The following is a 23,734-nucleotide window of genomic DNA, read 5'->3' as shown; positions in this document are numbered from 1 at the left end:
ATAAAACTTAACAGGGAAAAAACATATTGACTGAAACTCTCGTCCTCATACAACACTACACAATTTAAACCAATCAGTGCTCTGGGTTCACTACTCCCAATCATTGACAGCCTGAAAATCCTTGGCATCACCATAGACTGGGACTTATCCCTTGAAAAGCAAGCTAAAGCTACCACAAAGAAAATGTTCCACGCTATGTGGAAACTCAAACACTGAAAATAATACTTCCTAAGAGACATACTTTGCAATCTGATTCAGAACATGATCCTGGCTCATGTGGACTACTGCAATGGAATCTACGCAGGGTGTAAAGATCAAATCCTGAAAAAATTGCAAACAGCAAAAAACAGAGCAGCGAGACTCATCTTTGGAAAATCAAGATTTGACAGCGCCAAACCCCTCCTCCTGAAACTACACTGGTTACCAATCAAGGACCGTATAGCCGTCAAAATCTGCTCACTGGTATACAGAATAATATTCGGTCAATCACCAAGTTACATGACCAGCCTAGTAGACTTACCAATCAGGAACACAAACAAAACAGCCAGATCATACCTTAACCTCCACTTCCCATCATTTAAGGACATCAAATATAAAGTGACTCTAGCAAAGAGTTTTTCCTATATCAGCATCAAAATATGGAACACAGTTCCAAAGGACCTTAAACTGAAAGACAACAATTTAACCTTCTGAAAACACCTAAAGGCCCATCTATTCAACCCCCCCCCCCCCCCCCCCCCCCCCCGCTGAGCAACCTAACCAACCAATGGACTTATCAGATGTAACCACAAAATTAACAGATGGAATGGAAAACACACAAGCCCACAGCAACCAACCAGGACCCAAGAACTTCTCAACTCTCCAATCTTACTACCCTACCCACCCCATGCTCCTCATACCCACTGTCCACCGAAGAACAACCGGCCCCACCCAACCCAGATACAGCCCTGAAAATGGCAGATACAAATCAAGGTAAGGTATACACAAAAAGTAGCACATATGAGTTTATCTTGTTGGGCAGACTGGATGGACCATGCAGGTCTTTTTCTGCCGTCATCTACTATGTTACTATGTAACTATTCAACCAAATTCGTCGTTATGATCTTATCCGACTCTTTGTAATTCCCTAACAATGAATCATGTAAACCAAATTGTGATCTCCTAGGTCACTGCCTAACCCCATACTTCCGCCAGAGACCTCTACAGACTCTCGCTGTATCTATTGAATTCTTAAACCCACTCAATACCTGTAACCGCCTCCATTGTTCCATGTAAGCCACACTGAACCTACCAATAGGTGGGAAAATGCGGGCTACAAATGCAATAAATAAAGAAAACAAATAAAGAATTCCTACCTAGATGTCCTATGTATAATGGGGCTTATTGTTTTCTCCAGCAGGCTCTGAAAGTTGTCCAGACTTTAACATAGGTCAGAGAAGTTCACTGCATTCAAGCCTTCATTAGGATCACAATCAGAGACCAAAGGGCTCATTTTCAAAGCACCTAGACTTAAAAAGTTCCATTTTCGAAAGAGAAGGACGCCCATCTTTCGACATAAATCGGAAGATGGACATCCTTCTCTCAGGGTCGTCCAAATCGGTATAATCGAAAGCCGATTTTGGACGTCCCCAACTGCACTCCGTCGCAGAGATGGCCAAAGTTCAAGGGGGTGTGTTGGAGGCGTAGCGAAGGCGGGACTTGGGCTAACACTTGGACGTCTTTGACCCATAATCGAAAGAAACAAGGACGTCCCTGACAAACACTTGGACGACTTTACCTGGTCGTGTTTTTCTTACGATCAAGGCACACAAAGGTGCCCGAAATGACCAGATGACCACCGGAGAGAATCGGGGATGGCCTTCCCTTACTCCCCTCCCCCAGTGGTCACTAACCCCCCCACCCTCAAAAAATATCTTTCAAAATATTGATTGCCAGCCTCTATGCCAGCCTCAGATGTCATACTCAGGTCCCTGGAGCAGTTTTAGTGAATGCAGTGCACTTCAGGCAGGTGGCCCAGGCCCATACCCTGCCTACCTATTACGTTTGTGGCGGAAACAGCGAGATCTCCAAAATCCACCAGAAACCCACTGTACCCACATCTAGGTGCCCCCCTTCACCTGTAAGGCTATGGTAGTGGTGTACAGTTGGAGGTAGTGGGGTTTGGGGGGGTTGGGGGACTCAGCACACAAGGTAAGGGAGCTATGTACCTGGGAGCAGTGCCCCCTAGGGTGCCCGGTTGGTGTCCTGGCATGTCAGGGGGACCAGTGCACTACAAATGCTAGCTCCTCCCACGACCAAATGGCTTGCATTTGGTCATTTCTGAGATGGACGTCCTTGGGTTTGATTATTGCCGAAAATCAGAAACGACCAAGTCTAGGGACAACCAAATTTAAGGATTTGGATGTCCCTGACGGTATTTTCAAAACGAAAGATGGACGTCCATCTTGTTTCGAAAATTTCCCCACCCCTAGATCGGGACATTTTGCAAGGATGTCCAAATCAAAACATGACCGTCCCTTTCGAAAATGCCCCTCCACGTAACTTTTAAGTCTAAGTGCTTTGAAAATGTGCCTCTATATACCTTGCCCTCTGGAACCTAGCCCTCTCAAGGCCCAAGCCATTAGAGATGCATCTTCCATTAGGACTAAAGCTTGCTAAAGAAGACCCCTGCCTTGGGAAGGACACAGATTCCCCTGTCTGGGTCAATGCAAATAACCAGTCTTGGATGGTGTGCGATCCTCTGGGTTAACCTGCCTAAGAGAGTCCAGGGCGCAGGAAATAAAGACCATTGCTCAGCCATAGCTGAGCTAGAGCATCTATCAACTGAAGAAGTGTTACACAATGGCATTATGCCAGGTGACCATGAGGTTTACTTGGGGCCTGCCGCACTTGTGTACTGTCTAGGCAAAGACCAATTCTAACCACTCTCATTTCCTCAGTTCTAACATATGCCCGCTCAAAAAGTCCACCTGCACATTGTCTACATCAACGACATGAGAGTAGGTAGAATAGCCAGGGGTCTCTCTGCCCAGATGAGTACAAGAGCTGAATTTGTGCTACTTGAGGGATCCCAATGCCCTCCCCTGCTCAGGCTATAGCACTGGCCAACATTATCAGGACAACCTTTTCCTGGACCAAGGGTTGAAACTGCTGCAAGGCCAAAAAGATAGCTCTGGGCTTCAGCCACTTAATGGGCGAACTTGCCTCCATCTGTGACCAAAATCCCTGAGCTATGTGAGCTAGACAATGAGCTCTCCAACCCACCAGTCTCCCATCTATGGATACACTCAATTTCATTGTCTGGCACTGGGAGACAGTGCCTATATTACTACTACTACTTATCATTTCTAAAGCACTACTAGACGTATGCAGCGCTCTACACTTGAACATGAAGAGACCTGTAAGAAGCAAGTTGCAACTATAGCGAGAGATGATAAGTGTGATGAGGGTTCTGATAGTGTGCGCAGAAAGGAAAAAGCAAATTTTGCTGATATTATAGAGAAAGAAACGGCAGGTTTTAGCAGTCTGCTGAATAAGTGCAGAGAAGGAGAGGGAGGAGTCGAAGATGACCCCAAGGTTACGAGCTGATGAGACAGGAAGGATGAGAGTGTTATCCACATAAATAGAGAATGGGGGAGGAGGAGAGGTTGGTTTAGGGGGAAAGATCAGAAGCTCAGTCTTGGTCTTGTTTAGTTTCAGAGTTTTAGACTCCTTTCCCTTCCCTATACTTACCTTTATTTATTTATTTATCTATCTATCTTAATGATTGGATTGACAGTCATCCCAACATAAGTCCATCATGGCTGTTTATAAGTCTAATAAAATTGAAAATGATATATCCAGGCAGCGTAAGATCTTTATTACTCTGTACTGTTTAAATCCAGTGTAACTGTGCTGTTTCTTCACTGATCTGCTGATGAGAAAATAACTTTCAAAATGTATTTAGTCCAATAAAAAGGTATTACCTAAAACCAGTGGCATAGGCGTAGCCATGAAGAAGACCTTAGGGGCCTTGGCCCCCCACTTTGGACTTGGAACTGCAGCACCCCTTTACCTTTGCTAGTGGGGATGTTGAGGAACTGCCAGCAAAAGTATGGTTAACGCACATGAGTGCAGGGTGAGGGGAGGGGGAGAGAGGAATGCATTGCCCCTCCAGTCCACCCCCAAAATTGCAGGGCTGGCAACACTACTGCCTACTACCAAGGGCATAGCCAGACACCCAATTCTGGATGGGCTTGAGTCCAAAGTGGGTGGGCACAAGAACCCCACTCCCCATCCGGCATCTCTCAACCCTCCCCCATGCCCCTCCATGCCCTTTAAAGCCTTAATTTCTTTGCTGGCAGTGAGCAGTGACTCATAACCACTGTACACATTGGCCCCAAGCTTTTCTTCTAATCTGGTCCCACCTATGCAGAAACAGAAGTTGCATCAGAGGGAAGGCTTAGAGCCGGCTTGAGCAGCAAGTATGAGTCATTGCTTGCTGCTGGCAGAGAAATGAAGGTTTAAAAAGGTATGGAGGGATGGGAGGAGATGAGAGATTCCAGTACACATTGCTAGGGAGAGGAGAGATAGATGTGAGGAGTGTTCAGGTGGCAGGGCTTTGGGAGCTCCGCCAGCCACATCAGAGATGTGCCACCACTGGGAGAGCCTGTGCCAACCTGTGGTTACACCACTGCCTAAAACTTGTTTTTTGATCCCTGTTTCTCTTTAGAATTGTAACTGCTGCTCTGTGCACATTACACCAGTGCTTTCTTGGAGGCACAATATAATGCCAATATTGTTTTTGGGCTGCAACTGTTACTCCATGTAGGTTATTCTGATGCTTTCTTGGAAGAACAATGCTGTGTTGGCTCTCGGTACTTCATTGGGAAAGCCATTGCTCATCCTGGAAATGAGCTATGAGAAACAAATGTACTTTTTGGGATCTGCTGGGCACTTGTGACACAGACTGGACACTGCCAGAAACAGGTTGCTGGGTTCAAGGGACCTTGGTCTAACTCAGTATGGCTTTTCTTAAGTGCATTTGCTTCTGTCCTTCCCAGGCTTCTTGCTTGACAATGCGAATTCAGCTTTTTATAGAAGGTATTGTTTCTGAAGATTTTCTACTATCTTTTTCTCTGCCACATTAGAGAGCTGCACTTGAATAGGAACTGCAGAATTCCAGCGGGGATGGAAGAAGTTGCCATGGGATTCCCGTGGGAGGGTAATCAAAATCTCTGGTGACTCCAGAATGAGGCTTAGAATGCACTGCAAGTGGAAATTGAAGCACCAGAATGAGGCTTAGAACATAAGGAGAGAAGCAGTTGGCGCATGAGAATGAGGCTTGTAATGCCCAGAGTGGGGATGGAGAAGATTAACTGTAAGGATGGAATAGACCTTAGCAGATAGATGCCATTGAGGATGGGTGAAATTTCTGTCCCTGTGCAACTCTCTGTGCCACATTTAGTGCAAATGGAGAGGAAACAGGAAAAAGAGAGAAAACATACCTCAAATTTGTGCATATCGTACTAGCTAGAAATAGGGTTCTAGGAAGTCACCTACCTTGTACAATATCACAACAACCACAGCCAGCAAAAGCAACCCTCCAATAGAACTACCAATGACAATAGGCAATATATTGACTGGAGAAATCACCTCCACTTCAGTGATTACCTGTGTAAGGGACACAGAGAAACAGTGAAAGAAAAGGGCACACTCAAAAACACACATACATGTACACCGAGGTCAGTGATTAAATATGTATTTTCAAATACAAAGCACAGTAGCATGACAGGAGCTTCTCCTGAATCCCAGTTCCATTAAGTTTATTCCCTTGATTGAAAGAACCCTCCTCCCGTTAACATACTGTTCAGAACTGTTTAGCCACAAACCCTCACATCCAATCACTAGAGTCAATATTTGTACTCAGCCTCAGAGAACAGCAGGATCCACACATGTCAGGTCATTAGAACAGAGATTCACACTCACAGGTTCTAATTAGAATGAAAATTCACACACTCTAGAAAAATAGGGCCAGGATTCACAGTCTTTCCAATGTGGGTGAGGTGATTGTTCTGTACCTTGGCATAATGAAACTTCTGCTCAGGCTTCTGGAAATACTTCATTTCATTAATGGTAAGGAATGCCTCGCTGTTCATACTTAGCTTTTGTGCTTTCAACTGTGAAATAAAAGTTGTCATTTAACATGATGTGATCTCTGTCAGTCTAAGACTTCCAAATACACAGCTGTAATAAGTATATTGGTTTTAGAAAAAATGGACTATTTTGTAGATTGTAATATATCTTAGTGGCTCATGTACTAACATGAGAGTAATCCAAAGATATTCTCAGTCAAAGGGACTCTTTTTACATATTTCTGTAAGAGTCTGACTTTTCATTCTCTTTCTCCCATCCTCCCTTAATCCTTACCTGCACAGAACTGTTTGAATAAAAGAACCCGCCAAAACAGAAAGTGATGTGGGCTCTCTGGGCCAGCACCTGCACCTTGCACTGGACCATCCGGCAAAATGGAGAACTGCATTCTTGCTGTGAAAGATAAGAAATATCATGCAATAGAATTAGAGCCTTCCTGATTCCTGGGTTCCAAGACCCTCACACCTCCCTCCAACTCTTCTGGTGAAGAGAGGAAGATGAAAACAAACCAAAAGAAGCACCTCCTTTAAATCCTACCATTAGTAACAAATAATCTGAACCCCATTTCAAAACAGGATTTGTTAGGCAGAAATGGACTGTTATTATCACTCAACTGCTGAGCAAGTTGCAAATAGGAATAAACATTCCGCCTGATATTTAAAAGCATTTAACCAGCCAGGAACGGCTCCTGGCCAGTTACATGACACTTAACCCGCTATCTGGCAATATTCAACGGAAGATAGCCGGTTATCTCCTGCTGAATATTGCCGGTTAGCACCCCCAACCAGTCAGGTTTTCAGGATATCCACAAAGAATATTCATGAGAGAGATTTGCATACACTGCCTCCACTGCATGCAAATCTCTTATGAATATTCATTGTGGATATCCTGAAAACCTGAATGGCTGGGGTGCCTCCAGAACCAGGTTTGGGAAACACTGGTTTAGCGGATAGCTGGTTATATCATGTAATATAACCGGCTATCCGCCAATATTCAGCACATTGCCGGCTAAGTTTGATGGCCAAATTAAGCTGCCAAAGTAGCTGGAATATCTTTGGTTGGTTTAAATTTAACTGACCAGCACTGAATATCAGTTTGACCAGTTAAATTTAAACTGGACCAAATAAACAGCTGGATATTCAATGCCGGAAATGTCGGAAATGGCCTGGCATTGAATATCTGGGCTCAGTGCCGACCGCGGGAGGCAGCCTGGCTACCTTCCGCGGTCTGAATATTGGGCCCATTGTGTGAAATATCTGTATGCAAATGGCAGAAGCCTAAGAGAAAAATGGGAGAGTTAGAAATAATAGGCATCACTGAGACCTGGTGAAAGGAAAATAACCAATGGGACACTGTCATACCAGGGTACAAATTAAATCACAGTGGGATGAATTCGTGGAGGTATAGCATTATACATTAAGGAGGACCTTGAATAGAATAGACTAAAACTTCTGCAGGACACAAAATACACCTTGGAATCCCTATGGATAGAAATTCCATTTGTAAAGGGGAAAAGGATAGCGATAGGAGTGTACTACTGTCCACCTGGCTAGGATGCAGAAATGTTATCAGAAATTAGGGAGGGGAACACAATAATAATGGATGATTTCAATTACCCAGATAGTGACTGGATAAGTGTAACATCAAGGCATGCTAAAGTTTCTACATGAAATCAAAGACTGCTTTATGGAGCAGCTGGTTCAGGAACCAACAAGAGGAAGAACAATCCTAGACCTAGTCCTTAGTGGAGCTCATGATCTGAAGCTACTACTACTAATCATTTCTATAGCACTACTAGACATATGCAGTGCTGTACACATTATATGGAGGTATTTTTCTCTGTCCCTAGAGGGCTCACAATCTAAGCTTTTGTACCTGGGGAAATGGAGGGTTAAGTGATTTGCACAAGGAGCTGCAATGGGAATTGAACCCAGGTTGTCAGGATCAAAGCCCACTGCACTAACCATTAGGCAATTCCTCCACTCTAGTGGTGCAGGAGGTAACGTGCTGGGGCCACTTGATAAACATGATCAGATTTGACATAGTAACTGGAGTGACTACCCATAGGAAATCCAATACATTAGCATTTAACTTTCAAAAAGGAGACTATGATACAATGAGAGAATGGTCAAAACCAAACAAATATATCCCTTAGGAGGAGCAGCTGCAAAGGTCAAAATTTTACATCAGGTGTAGATGTTGTTCAAAAATACTATCCTGGGAGCCCCGAAGATTGGAAGGTGGTCAATGTAGAACCAATTTTTTAAAAGGGTTCCAGAGGAGATCTGGGAAATTATAGACTGGTGAGAATGCCTACACCCTGCAACACAGCAAAACCAAAGCTCGTAATGGACACTATATAACCTCTCCTCTCCTCGATCCCAATGTACCTGAAACACATGTACCTTTATTCAACCACTATATCACCTTGTATTTGTTTCTCTACCGGTCTTGGCAAATGCCTAACGGTACTATGTAAGCCACATTGAGCCTGCAAATAGGTGGGAAAATGTGGGATACAAATGTAACAAACAAACAAAAAGAAAGAAAGAACAAAATTAATGAACAATGAGACAAAGCCAACATAGATTTAGTCAAGGGAAATCTTGCCTCACCAATCTGCTACATTTCCTTGAAGAGGTGAATAAACATGTTGATAAAGGTGAGTTGGTTGATATTGTGTATCTGGATTTTGAAAAGGCATTTGTCCAACTACCTCATAAAAGGCTCATGAGGAAATTAGAAAGTCATGGGATAGAAAGCAATGACCTATTGTGAATTAAAAACTGATAAAAAAAATAATAGGGTTAAATGGTCAGTATTTTCAATGGGAAAGGGTAGGTAGTGGGGTTCCCTAGGGGTCTGTGCTGAGCCCGCTGCTTTTTAACATATTTATACATGATCTAGAGAGGGAATAACTAGTGAGGAAATTAAATTTGCTGATGACACAAACTTATTCAAAGTTGTTAAATTGCAAGAGGATTGTGAAAAATTACAAGAGGACCTTATGAGACTGGGAGACTGGGCATCTAAATGGTAGATGACTTTTAATGTGAGCAAGTGCAAAGTGATGCTTGTGGGAAAGAGGAACCCAAACCATAGTTACATGATGCAAGGTTCCGCATTAGGAGTCATCACCCAAGAAATGGATCTAGGTGTCATCGTTGATGATACATTGAAACCCTCTGCTCAATGTGCTGCAGCGGCTATGAAAGCAAATAGAATGTTAGGAATTATTAGGAAAGGAGTGGAGAACAAAACTGAGACAGACCCTACTCCAGTTGGCAGGGGCCATGTGTGGCTGTGCCAGCAACCAAGGAGAAACAACCAATAGGTGAGAATCCCTGCCCCAACTTAACCGGAAGAATGTAGCCCAAGCCTGAGAGAACTGGCAGCCTCAAGGACTCAATCACCCAAGCACCAGCCATGTTGTGGGTCCACAGGAGTTAGGTTACAGTAAAACAAAAAACAGTTGCACCAGTCCAACCTGCACTATCTGCTGGAGGCAGAGAAATACTGACTAGCTAAATACTCACTAGCTCCAGGCTGAACCTACTATTATACTGGTGATGTCACTGGAAACTGTCTGTATTTCTCTATCTCTATCTGCTGTTTGGACTGATCTAGCTGGACAAAAAAGGAATTAGAACTTTCTGAAAATAAATACATCCGCATTACTGTTATTGACAACAGTGGGAATTCTCCCTAGACTCCAATAGGAACTGTGGAGGGGAAAGATGTTAGAGCTATCAGTGCTAATGGAGGGATTAGAGTCTCCACTTCATTTGGATGAATGGTGATTACCATTCTCTGGTCTTGTGAATCCATGCTGAGGGATTCTGAGTTCTCACATGATGTATTTTCCCCCTGCAAAACAGAGAGAGAGAGATGATTTAACCAGAGCTATTCCACACTCAGAGTACTAGAACCCTGTAACCATAGTCATCCAACAAGTGCATGCAGGAACAGAGTCCAGCTCACCAATACATTTGGGAATTGTAATACTTTATCAATAAATCATCTCCTTGTGCATTTTGGGAATTATGGGGTCAATTTTGCAAATGGAGTTTGACATTTACTGTTATCCAAATATTTTCAGCCACTATATAGATAATATTGGACCGAAAATACATCTAACTGCTCTAACACTATTCATATAGTGCAGGGATGGAGGGAAGGTGCTGTGGCAACATTATCCATTATAAAGGTCATATTTAGAGGCTATCCAGATGATATTCATCTGGCAGTGGTCAAAACTTATTTTGGTTGTCGTTGGCTTTAGTTCCAGATACTCAATGCCAGGTCATGTCCGGGCACTGGCACTGAATATCCAGGCATATGTGGCCAGATAACACTTATGTGGTTAAGTGCAAATAGGTTGAACCATATAAAGATAGGATAGCTTTTTATGCAGCTCAATTAATGCAATTATCTTATGTGGTTAAGTGGGCACTTAGAGGAGCATAATCGAACGGCGCCGGCCAAATAGCTGGCCGACCATCTTTGGGGCCGGCGCCGTAAGTGGGTGGAGCCAACCGTATTTTCGAAAAGATGGCCGGCCATCTTTTTCTTCGCTAATACAGTTGGACCCGGCCAAATGTCAGAGTTTGCTGGGTTTGAGATGGCCAGCATTGGTTTTCGGCCATAATGGAAAATAATGCTGGCGATCTCAAACCCGGCCAAATCCAAGGCATTTGGTCATGGGAGGAGCCAGAATTTGTAGTGCACTGGCCCCCCTCACATGCCAGGACACCAACCAGGCACCCTAGGGGGCACTTCTAAAAATTAAAAAAAAAAATAGCTCCCAGGTGCATAGCTCCCTTCCCTTGGTTGTTTAGCCCCCCAAAGCCCCCCCCAAAACCACTCCCCACAACTCTACACCATTACCATAGCCCTAAGGGGTGAAGGGGGGCACCTAGATGTGGGTACAGTGTGTTTTGGAGGGCTCCCATTTACCACCACAAGTGTAACAGGTGGGGGGGGGGGGGGGGGGGCCTGCGTCCACCTGTCTGAAATGCACTGCACCCACTAAAAACTGCTCCAGGGACTTGCATACTGCTATCAGGGAGCTGGGTATGACATTTGAGGCTGAAATAGAGGCTGGAAAAAAAGTTTTTTTTGGGGGTGGGAGGGGGTTGGTGACCACTGGGGGAGTAAGGGGAGGTGATCCCCGATTCCCTCCGGTGGTCATGTGGTCAGTTGGGGCTCCTTTTTGAAGCTTGATCATGAAAAAAAAGGGACCAAGTACAGCCGGCGAAATGCTCTACAAGCCTAGCTTTTTTTTCATTATCGGGCGAAGCCGGCCATCTCGTGAGCACGCCCCTGTCCCTCCCCCGTCCCGCCTTCACTACCCTACCGACACACCCCCTTGATATTTCGCCGGCTCTGCGACAGAAAGCAGTTGAACCCGGCCAAAATCGGCTTTTGATTATACCGATTTGGCCAGGATCAGGAGAGCGCCAGCCATCTCCTGATTTGTGTCGGAAGATGGCCGGCGATCACTTTTGAAAATGAGCTGGTTAACCGCATAATTGCTGACTCTGCCCCTGGATCGTTCACACATTAGCTGGTTTTGACTTAGGGGCTATCTGCAGATATTCAGTGTCAACAATCCTGTTAATTGCCGCTGAGTATTTGCAGTTAGGCCCAGACAAGCGATTTAAACAGCCGGGAGCCTCTCCCAGCTATTTAAATTGTTTTGAAAATCAGGCAGTATATGAATAATCTATATGATTAGTTTAGGCCTGCTGGATAGCAGGCCTAAACTAAATGTATATTGGCATTAATGGTCAATGAACTATGGGCCCAATATATATTTTTTGTTACATTTGTACCCTGTGCTTTCCCACTCATGGCAGGCTCAATGCAGCTTACATATACAGGTACTTATTTGTACCTGGGACAATGGAGGGTTAAGTGACTTGCCCAGAGTCACAAGGAGCTGCCTGTGCCTGAAGTGGGAATTGAACTCAGTTCCTCAGGACCAGAGTCCATCACCCTAACCACTAGGCCACTCCTCCACTCAGACTGTGGGAGTTAGCTGATCTGCCTCTCACGGTTGGTGCTGAGCCAGGCTGTTTCCAGTGACTGGCATTGAATATCCGGTTTATTTTTGGCTGGTTTAAACATAACCAGCCAAGACAATATTCAGCACTGGCTGATTAAGTTTATATCAGCCAAAAATATACCTGCTATTTCGGTGGCCTAATTTGGCCACCAAACAGCCGGCGATGCGCTGAATATTAGCGGATAGCTGGTTATATCAAGCGATATAACCAGTTATCCGCTACATGTTAACCGACAATATTCAGTGGGAGATAACCAATGATCTCCCGCTGAATATTGCCAGATAGCCAGTTAAGTGCCATTTAACCGGCCAGGAGCTGATCCTAGCTGCTTAAATTATTTTAAATATGAGGCAGTATATGTATAGTCAATGCTGCTGACTATATACATAGTAGAAGTGAAGACACATATTAATTGTTGCAGTTGACATTTAAATTAATATGGTGACCACTGCTGCTGTTGAATATAACCCCCTATATTATTAAGAAATATTCTTGGAATTTGATGCTTTTTCACCAAGAAATCTATCAATGTTTTCTGGAAATTGTAGCGCTGCTTCCCACTTATAAACTTCCAAGTGCATGCTAGAACTGTAGTAGTTTTGTTTGGTTAAGGAGAAACTATTTTAAGATTGACATGCAAAACATACTCTGTCACACTCTCCTTTACCCCTTTTCCTTCCCTTCTTTCTCCCTCTATTTGTTCTTCTCCACTAGCTTCAGTAAGTGTTTTAGAAAACTGACCTTCACAGAGACATTTCTGTCTAGGTCCCACAAAAAGCTGGCCTCAATCTGAAGTGGCATCAGGAAAGTCACATTAACAGGAATTGCTCTGTTGCCAAGGTTTTCCAACTGCAAGGAGAAAATTGAATGTAAAGAGATCAGAACTCAAAAGCCAGAAAGAGTCTTAGATGAAGACGAAGGAGAAGCATCAATCCCAAACTGTAGGGACAAATGAGACATGGAATAAGCAATTGCTTTCACCTGGTAGCAGTGCATCAAAGGTCTTTTCTCTGGCTTATCTATAGAAATGTTTAAATATGAGATGGATTCCAGCCTAGAAAGGAAAGACAAGTGTGAAGATAAACGTATAGGAGATAGGCGGTCTACTTAAACTTATTAGATTTGGATAGATTTGATGCATTTGATAGATAAATAGATAGATCAGCAAACTGGACAACAGCTAAACTAAGAAAGAGGATAAGAAATATAATCATTCATCTATTGTTTTACTGACAAGTAACTGACAAATCTAAATTACCAATTCTGTGATGAATGCCCCAAGATAATTATTTAAAAAATTCAAAATAAGTTACTAAACTGCATGAATACCATGAATATCCCCATCCCTCACTTCTGGTATACTTGCCAGCTTATTTTGAAAAGAGAAGGGAGGCCATGTACCGACCCAAATCGGGAGATGGCTGCCCTTCTCTCGCGGGCGCCCAAATCGGTATAATCAAAAGCCGATTTTGGGTGCCCCCAACTGCAGTCCGTCGCGGGGACAAACAAAGTTCCCGGGGGCATGTCGGAAGGGTAGCGAAGGGGCGTGCTTAAGACTACTACTACTACTACTTAGCATAAGAGATGGGCGCCTTCGGCCGATAATGGAAAAAAGATGGGCAGCCCTAGCGAGAATTTGGTCCGCTTTTTTTGGACCCTTTTTTTTTAGGTCCAAATCCCAAAAAAGTGGCCAAATTGCCCAGATGACCACTGGAGGGAATCGGGGATGACCTCCCCTGACTCCCCTAGTGGTCACTAACCCCCTCCCACCAAAAAAAAATGAACTTAAAATTATTTTTATTTGCCAGCCTCTATGCCAGCCTGAAATGTCATACCCAGTTCCATGACAGCAGTATACAGGTCCCTGGAGCAGTTTTTAGTGGGTGCAGTGCACTTCAGGCAGGTGGACCCAGGCCCATCCCCCCCCCCCCACCTGTTCCACTTGTGCTGGTAAACGGGAGCCCTCCAAACCCCCCCAGGGCTATAATATGTGTACTTGTATACAGGGCATAATTTCTAGGGGAAATGGTCTGGAACACTGTTCTACCACTTTTCATGTTCCAGAGCAACAAGGGTTATCGGTTCTAGCCGCTTCCAGCTAAGTGCTAACATTCAGCATGAGAATAGTTGGTTATCGCCACTGAATATTAGCGCTTAGTGGCTAATCAGCTAAATTGCATGATATAACTGGCTAGCCACAAATATTGAGTGTTTTGCCAGCTAGGTGTAGTGGCCAAATCGGACAGCATAAATAGCAGTCCTCTCTTTGGCCGTTATAAAATTGGCCAGCATTGAATATCTGGGCTCAGTGCGGATCATGGCACTTAGCCGGCCTGCCTCCCATCAGTGGCGTACCAAGGGGGGGGGGGTGGTCCGCCCGGGGTGTACGCCGCTGGGGGGTGCCGCGTGCCTGTTGGCTCCGAGTCTGCTTGTTCCCTCCCTGCTGCTCCCTCTGCGCAGAACAGGTTACTTCTTGTTCCAGGGCAGAGGGAGCAGCAGCCAGGGAACAAGCAGATTCAGAGCCAACAGGCGAACGGCACCCCCCAGCAGGTAAAAATGCGCCCGGGTGGGGGGGGGGTCACGCTGCACCCGGGGGGGGGGGGGGGGGGGGGGGCGCATCGGCGATCCGCCCCGGGTGTCAGCCAGCCTAGGAACGCCACTGCCTCCCATAGGTTGAATATCAGCCGGTAGGAATACAATTCTATAACTGGACGCCACAAATTTAGTGCTTAGTCACTTAACCCTCCATTGCCTCAGGTACAAACTTAGATTGTGAGCCCTCCTGGGACAGAGAAATATCCAGTGTACCTGAATGTAACTCACCTTGAGCTACTACTGAAAAAGGTGTGAGCAAAAATCTAAATAAATAAATAAATAAATAAATAAGACGTATTGAGCACTAATTCTATAATGGCATTTGGTCATGCAGATTCCATTATAGAATGCTAGTGTGAGTTGCCTTCTACACACCTATGTTTAGTTGTGCTCACTTACACCATGTCAATTGCAGGTGTAAGTGGGTGCATGTAAATGTGTCACGTTAGCACACAGCGTACAGTAATCTGTAAGTTATATGGACAAATGTTGGATGTGAGCACCCCCTTTGCATTTATGCACTAAGCAAGTTGCTTTCTAAAATTGTACAGTACTGCTCAGCATCCAACTAGAAATTATGCACGTAACTGTAAACAATCACACATGTAACTGCTAGTATTTTACATCTTATGCGTGTACTTGTCACCAAGTTATAGAATGAGGGGGTAAGAGACTACTAGATTAGAACTAGAGAGATATTAATAGATGACAATTATAGATTAATAGACAAGTAGATAAATATATTTTGCCACTCACCCTCTAATTATGACAGTAACTTCCTGCAGCACTGGGATCTCCCGATTCTGCCTGTTATCGTCCAGCGTGCTGTTATCCTCATTCTCGCTAATGATTAAGGGAAGAATTTTCAGTTTTATAAACTTTTGATCCCCTTTAATTTAATTTGGCATTTGTACATTTTATCACATTTAATTAATTTGGCATTTGTATCCTGATTTTCCAGAGAAACCTGCATTAGAGGCAGATAACTTATAAATAAATACCCAAACAATCTCTCTTGAAGATGAGAAATAAAATATCATAAATCCCACGAGTCAGTTTCTGAAGTCAACTTACAATGTTTCCTTAAAGCGTACTAACCCTATCAGTTCTCCTCCTCTCTTTAGAACAGTGATTCTCAATCGGGATATAGAGAGGTGTGGTAGCCGTGTTAGTCCACTCTTAAAGGTTATCAATAGAAATCAAACAAAATAAAACATGGAAAAGAAAATAAGATGATACTTTTTTTATTGGACATAACTTAATACATTTCTTGATTAGCTTTCGAAGGTTGCCCTTCTTCGTCAGATCGGAAATAAGCAAATGTGTTAGCAGATAGTATATATAAGAGAAACATCAAAGCATTACTTTGACAGTCTGACAGAGTGGGAGGGTGGGGGTATGCATGGGGACATCAAAGCATTTCATTGATATTCTAACAGGATGGGTGTTGGTAGGTGAGAGGAGGGTAATAAACAGAGAAATACAGCTTTATGGTTTATAATGGGTTAGAAAACCCAGATCCTTATTAAGGGGTACATAAACACCCAGGAGGAGTGTTGCGGGGCAACTGTTGTAAGATGGTTACACAAGCCCCAGGATTCTAGTGTGTGTCAGGAGGACAGTGGTTCTGAAGTGGCAGCAGCAGGAAGCACAAAGGCAGAAGGTACAGCCACACAAGCACCAGCAGTCTGCCTTGATTTCTTGAGAGCCATGCTCCTTCCCCACCTTGCAGCTGCAAACAATGATTTACTTTTGATGCGCTCTGCACCCTGGAAATGAAACCAAATAAGTGCCACAAGCAGCTGCAACACAGGGAAAGAGTTCAGCTCTCACAAAATGAAGTCAGACTGCTGGTGCAGCCACTTTTCTGCCTTTGTGCTTCCTGCTGCCACTGCCGCAACTTCATAGATGCTGCCATAACAAATACCAGATTGCTGGGGCTTGTGAGGCCACTTATGCACTGCAAGAGGGGAGAAGGAAGGTACTGCACTATAGGGAGACAAGAGAGAGGGAAAATGCTGCATTGTATGGGGTAGAGGAGAGATGCTGTACTGCAGGGGTCCACAGGGAAGAGGGGAGATGCTGTACTGTAGGGGGGCAGGGGACAGGGGAGATGCTGCACTTTTGGGAAAGAGGAGACCTATAGAGGAGAAAGGGGAAGGAGAGAGGATTCTGCACTGCAAGGGAAAACGGAGAGTAGATGCTGAACTCTAGGAAGACAGGGGAGGGGGAGATGCTGTGAGTACGGGGACAGAAGATGCTGTATTGTAGGACAGATGCTGCACTATAGAGAGAAAAGGGAAGGAGAAAGGCTAAATGCACTGCAAGGTAGAAGCTGTACTGTAGGGAGATCGGAGGGGGAGATGCTGTAAGGGTGACAGGAGATGCTGTATTGTAGAGGGGACAGGGGAGATGCATTATAGGGGGCAGGGGAGAAGGAATATGCTGCACTGCACTCAAGGGCTCTAACCATGGGGCGGTAGCAAACGCCGGCGCTAGTATGGCACTAACAGCCTCTAGCGCCGGCGTTTGCTTTTGATCATCTGCCTGTCTGTCTACAACTCGGCAAGACCATAAAAAGGCATTGGACTTAATATTAGGTCCCTTTTCCTCCTACCTCTAGGACGATGATGATCTAACCTCTCTTTTTCTTCCTTAAATGACCTGTGGAGATGTTACGGTAGCAGGTTGGGGGGTAGTGGGGAACATGGAAGACTGGAAAGGAAATGCTGCCTTCCTGCTGCTTCTCAGGGGCAAGGTATGGTTGCCAACTTTTTTAAAATATAAAAGCCTGCTACCTGCTGCAGCCACGCTATGCCCCATGTTCCTCCCTGAAGGCCACATTGAGGGATGAGGGGTGAGGGAAGCTCAAGAGGTTGCACTCTTCAACCCCATTGAGCCACAGTCCATCAACACACATATGCTCCCCCTATGTGATATTAAAGCTAGGGTTACCATATTTTGTCCCCCAAAAAGGAGGATACATGCCCCACCCCCTTTCACACCCACCATGCCCCTTTTCACACCCCGCACCGCCCCCTGTCACATTTTCCCCTCCCCCCTGTCACACACCCCATCACTCCCCCTCCCCGTCACCCCCCTCCCCTTAACTTACTACTGTCCTGGTGGTCTAGTGACCTCTTCAGGGCAGGAAAGAGCCCCCTCTTTCCTGCCCGGAGCACTGCCCTGCATGCATCCTTCCTGTTCCTGATCTCGGCGCCGATTCAAAATGGCCACCGATAGTTGAAGTCTCGCGAGGTCACTTCAACTCTTGGTGGCCATTTTGAATCGCCGCTGAGATCAGGAACAGGAAGGATGCATGCAGGGCACCGCTCCGGGCAGGAAAGAAGGGGCTCTTTCCTGCCTCGAAGGCGGAAGAGGTGAGGTCACTAGACCACCAGGGCAGTAGTAACTAAGGGAAGGGGAGGCTATCAATCTGCCCGTTTGTCCGGATTTCTGGACAAACGGGTAGGCTGGCGGGCGGGAGGACGACTCGCCCACCAGCCTGCCCGTTTGCCCAGAAATCCGGACAAATGGACAGATTAGCAAAACCCGTCCGGTTGCCCGGACATGTCCTCAAAAAGAGGACATGTCCGGGTAAATCCGGACATATGGTAACCCTAATTAAAGCCAAACAAATGCTGCATCCAGAGAACCCTCCAGCCCTCCCCCAACAACAGGTGTGAAGCAGAAGAGCTAGGACATTTCCCCATAAAACTCAGCATACAAAGAAATTTCTGATTCTAATGAGATCTCAGTAACAGCAACGTAAACCTTCTCAGTACCAGGCATATTGTGAAGTAATACAACCGTACAAAAAAAGTCACTCAGAACCTAGAGCAAATCTACAATGCCAGCACTCAAAACAAGAACCCTATCTATGAAAAGGTAGTTCCCTAAATATTACAGTGGGCCCTGATTCAACGCCACCAGAGTTCCTAACTCTACTGGAAGAGAAGAATTTTTGAAGTGAAAGTTAGGGGTTTGAGTTTCAAAACCCTCTGGGAGAAGGGAAAAATCCCTCAGTTGGGAGTGGAGAGGTGAATTCCCAGGCCATCTTGCATGGGAGTTACTCTTGAAGAGAAAGGAAAGAGATTGTGTTTTACAGATATAAAGAAGAAGAAGAGTCCAATGAACCCGTGGTGCAAGGGACAGATGCCAAACTGTCTGCTAGCCTAGTATGAAGATAAAGAATAGTAAGAAGAAAAGAACATTTTTAGAAAATATTTTGTTTTTCTCCTTTACGATTTTGACCATTTTATATGAACATGCACCTAAGTAAATAGTGATTTTATTCAGAGACTGGCTTGGACTTGAAATTGTGCAGTGTGTCCGATGCAAAAATGATTGGTGTAGTCAAAGGATGAAAACCATATCCAGCAAAGAAAAAGCCATGACTATTCATTCACCCTCCTCCACTGGGGTCAGGAAACTAGATGTTGTCCCTGACCCACACTGTAGGCCTAGTGTTCAGCTCCCCATCCACCCAAGAGGGAGTTGCCAAATTGAGTCTCAGGAGGGAGACTTGAAAATTGTCTTGAACATCTGACAAATCATATTCTGATGCATTATGGAACCTGCAGCACTGATTTCAGGAACTACAAATATCACACTGCTTTGGGATATTAGTTCAAGGCAAAGACTTGTCAAATAAATCTACCTCCTGAAACAGGTTAACTTGGCAGCTATACAGGACCACAATATGCATATAATTGAAAAATCAATTACATTTATTATTTATTTTAAAAACTTGTACCCTGCTTACCACTAAGTGGCTTACAAAAATCATAACATACATAATTCAGTAAAAACATAGAAATACAAAAAAAAGAAACAAAAACAAAAAAATAATACATATCATAACAGAATCTGGTGTCAGTGCTATCTGCCTTTCCCAATCACAATAATTTCCAGATGTCACTTATCATTCACCCCCAAAATAATTTACATAGAGAGGAAAAGCCTGCAAAAACAAATACATTTTAAAAATCTTCTTAAACTGTTGCAAAGTTGAACAAAATCTGAGGTGCCTTGGAAGCTTATTCCATAGTAATGGTCCTGCTACAGAAAAAGCACACGCTGACATATTGGCATTATGAATGGAATTAAGAGCTGGTACCAACAAGACGTCTCTCATTGTCAGATCTCAAATTACGGGGTGGAACATATAACTGTATTACCTGACCCAAATACCAATAAGCTACCACATACAGTACTTGATAAACTAGAGTCAAAGCATTGTACTGAATAGGATACTGTACTGGTAACCAATGAAGACTCTACAACATTGGCGTCACATGTTCAAGTTTTGAAGCCCCCCATGATTAATTGCGCAGCAAAGCCTTACATCATGTTTTAGCCAACCCTAAATATAAGGCGTTGCAGTAATCCAATTTTGACAATATCAACAATTGAACAGCCACCTGGAAATCATATGCACTCAACTTCGGTTTCAACAACATCCACAAACTGTGAAATGCTGAATGAACTGTCTGACTAACTTGCTCCTTAAAGGATGAAATACCATCTAAAATCGCCCCAAGACTTTTCATATGTTTCCCCATAGGGCCAAAACTCGCATCTATCACACAACTCTCAAAAGGTGACAACAATGTCAGATAACCTATCATCACAACCTCAGCCTTTGCTACATTTAATAATAACATATTTTCCTGTATCTGACAATTGATTTCTGCCATACAATTTACCATCCTTCCAGCCATTCCCACCGCCAAGGTAACGAGGAAAATAAACTGAATGTCATCTGCATACATTCTGTAGCTAAAATTCAATTTACCAAATACTCCTCCCAAAGATGAGATATAGATGTTAAGCAACAGTTCCAAAAGAGCAGACCCCTGTAGAATCCCCATTATAACTGGATATACTGAAGACACTTCATCCTTCACATGAACCTGCATTGTTCTTCCACTCAAATAAGATTTAAACCACTCATACACTGTTCCCTGCATCCCCAAATAGAACAATTTCGCTAACAACGTCCCATCAATAGTGTCAAAGGCCGAGGAGATGTCCGATGACACAAGACATTACACCTTCTTCTCATCCATCCCTCTACGAATCTCATCTACAGTTGAAACTAAATGTGTCTCCACACTATGCTCTCACCTAAACCCATACTGAAATGGATCCAACCCATGAGCCTGATCAACAAACTCTTCCAACTGCTGCAATACCACTTTCTCTACCTACCACTGGAAGCACCAATAATGGCCTATAATTACACAACTCTTCTGGATCCAATGCGATATTCAGAACTTAACTGACTATGATGAACCGCACAAAAATAAGACTGTGGTTTATGCGATCCTAGCATAATTATATAGTTTATTACACTTACTATAGCCTAGATCGCTAGGCTTAAAAAAAATAAGACCACAGTGGTTTGCAATCCAATAAAACATTAAAAGAACAGTCTAGAGAACTCCAATAAAAGATAGGACAGATCTATTCAGACAAGATCACACGCACTCAACCACAACCACAAATGAACTACAAATAACAAATAATAATAAAGCGAATGCTACATACCTGTAGAAGGTATTCTCCGAGGACAGCAGGCTGATTGTTCTCACTGATGGGTGACGTCCACGGCAGCCCCTCCAATCGGAAACTTCACTAGCAAAGTCCTTTGCTAGTCCTCGCGCGCCCGCGCGCACCGCGCATGCGCGGCCGTCTTCCCGCCCGAAACCGGCTCGAGCCGGCCAGTCCAGTATGTAGCAAGACAATACACTTCAAGGGAAGACACAACTCCAAAGGGGAGGCGGGCGGGTTTGTGAGAACAATCAGCCTGCTGTCCTCGGAGAATACCTTCTACAGGTATGTAGCATTCGCTTTCTCCGAGGACAAGCAGGCTGCTTGTTCTCACTGATGGGGTATCCCTAGCCCCCAGGCTCACTCAAAACAACAACCATGGTCAATTGGGCCTCGCAACGGCGAGGACATAACTGAGATTGACCTAAAAAATTTACCAACTAACTGAGAGTGTAGCCTGGAACAGAACAAACAGGGCCCTCGGGGGGTGGAGTTGGATCCTAAAGCCCAAACAGGTTCTGAAGAACTGACTGCCCGAACCGACTGTCGCGTCGGGTATCCTGCTGTAGGCAGTAATGAGATGTGAATGTGTGGACAGATGACCACGTCGCAGCTTTGCAAATTTCTTCAATGGAGGCTGACTTCAAGTGGGCTACCGACGCAGCCATGGCTCGAACATTATGAGCCGTGACATGACCCTCAAGAGCCAGCCCCGCCTGGGCGTAAGTGAAGGAAATGCAATCTGCTAGCCAATTGGATATGGTGCGTTTTCCTACAGCCACTCCCCTCCTATTGGGATCAAAAGAAACAAACAATTGGGCGGACTGTCTGTGGGGCTGTGTCCGCTCCAGATAGAAGGCCAATGCTCTCTTGCAGTCCAATGTGTGCAGCTGACGCTCAGCAGGGCAGGAATGAGGATGGGGAAAGAATGTTGGCAAGACAATTGACTGGTTCAGATGGAACTCCGACACGACCTTTGGCAGAAACTTAGGGTGAGTGCGGAGGACTACTCTGTTGTGATGAAATTTGGTATAAGGGGCCTGGGCTACCAGGGCCTGAAGCTCACTGATTCTACGAGCCGAAGTAACTGCCACCAAGAAAATGACCTTCCAGGTCAAGTACTTCGGATGGCAGGAATTCAGTGGCTCAAAAGGAGGTTTCATCAGCTGGGTGAGAACGACATTGAGATCCCATGACACTGTAGGAGGCTTGACAGGGGGCTTTGACAAAAGCAAACCTCTCATGAAGCGAACAACTAAAGGCTGTCCTGAGATCGGCTTACCTTCCACACGGTAATGGTATGCACTAATCGCACTAAGGTGAACCCTTACGGAGTTGGTCTTGAGACCAGACTCGGACAAGTGCAGAAGGTAATCAAGCAGGGTCTGTGTAGGACAAGAGCGAGGATCTAAGGCCTTGCTGTCACACCAGACGGCAAACCTCCTCCAATGGAAGAAGTAACTCCTCTTAGTGGAATCTTTCCTGGAAGCAAGCAAGATGCGGGAGACACCCTCTGACAGACCCAAAGAGGCAAAGTCTACGCCCTCAACATCCAGGCCGTAAGAGCCAGCGACTGGAGGTTGGGATGCAGAAGCGCCCCTTCGTCCTGTGTGATGAGGGTCGGAAAACACTCCAATCTCCACGGTTCTTCGGAGGACAACTCCAGAAGAAGAGGGAACCAGATCTGACGCGGCCAAAAGGGAGCAATCAGAATCATGGTGCCTCGGTCTTGCTTGAGTTTCAACAAAGTCTTCCCCACCAGAGGGATGGGAGGATAAGCATACAGCAGGCCCTCCCCCCAATCCAGGAGGAAGGCATCCAATGCCAGTCTGCCGTGGGCCTGAAGCCTGGAACAGAACTGAGGGACTTTGTGGTTCACTCGAGATGCGAAGAGATCTACCAAGGGGGTGCCCCACGCTTGGAAGACCTGGCGCACCACTCGGGAGTTGAGCGACCACTCGTGAGGTTGCATAATCCTGCTCAACCTGTCGGCCAGACTGTTGTTTACGCCTGCCAGATATGTGGCTTGGAGCACCATGCCTTGACGGCGAGCCCAGAGCCACATGCTGACGGCTTCCTGACACAGGGGGCGAGATCCGGTGCCCCCCTGCTTGTTGACATAGTACATGGCAACCTGGTTGTCTGTCTGAATTTGGATAATTTGGTGGGACAGCCGATCTCTGAAAGCCTTCAGAGCGTTCCAGATCGCTCGTAACTCCAGAAGATTGATCTGCAGATCGCGTTCCTGGAGGGACCAGCTTCCTTGGGTGTGGAGCCCATCGACATGAGCTCCCCATCCCAGGAGGGACGCATCCGTGGTCAGCACTTTTTGTGGCTGAGGGATTTGGAAGGGACGTCCCAGAGTCAAATTGGAGCAAATCGTC

At 45.1% G+C, this 23,734-nt stretch overlaps 1 protein-coding gene across 1 annotated transcript in view; it reads right to left on the bottom strand.

Moving 5' to 3' along the window:
- The window catches only part of LOC115474732 (integrin alpha-X-like), a 258,012-nt gene that overhangs the window by 15,380 nt on the left and 218,898 nt on the right, over positions 1-23,734 (bottom strand). Inside the window, exons 23-29 of the mRNA XM_030210360.1 lie at positions 15,552-15,638; positions 13,182-13,254; positions 12,942-13,049; positions 9,937-9,999; positions 6,409-6,525; positions 6,060-6,158; positions 5,542-5,652 (exon numbers count right to left, since the gene is read on the bottom strand). Of these exons, the coding sequence (XP_030066220.1) occupies positions 5,542-5,652; positions 6,060-6,158; positions 6,409-6,525; positions 9,937-9,999; positions 12,942-13,049; positions 13,182-13,254; positions 15,552-15,638 (658 nt within the window). The remainder of the gene's footprint in view (positions 1-5,541; positions 5,653-6,059; positions 6,159-6,408; positions 6,526-9,936; positions 10,000-12,941; positions 13,050-13,181; positions 13,255-15,551; positions 15,639-23,734) is intronic.

Source organism: Microcaecilia unicolor, chromosome 7 (assembly GCF_901765095.1).
Source record: "Microcaecilia unicolor chromosome 7, aMicUni1.1, whole genome shotgun sequence".
Taxonomy (NCBI): domain Eukaryota; kingdom Metazoa; phylum Chordata; class Amphibia; order Gymnophiona; family Siphonopidae; genus Microcaecilia; species Microcaecilia unicolor.
This window is presented reverse-complemented; position numbering and strand designations above follow the sequence as displayed.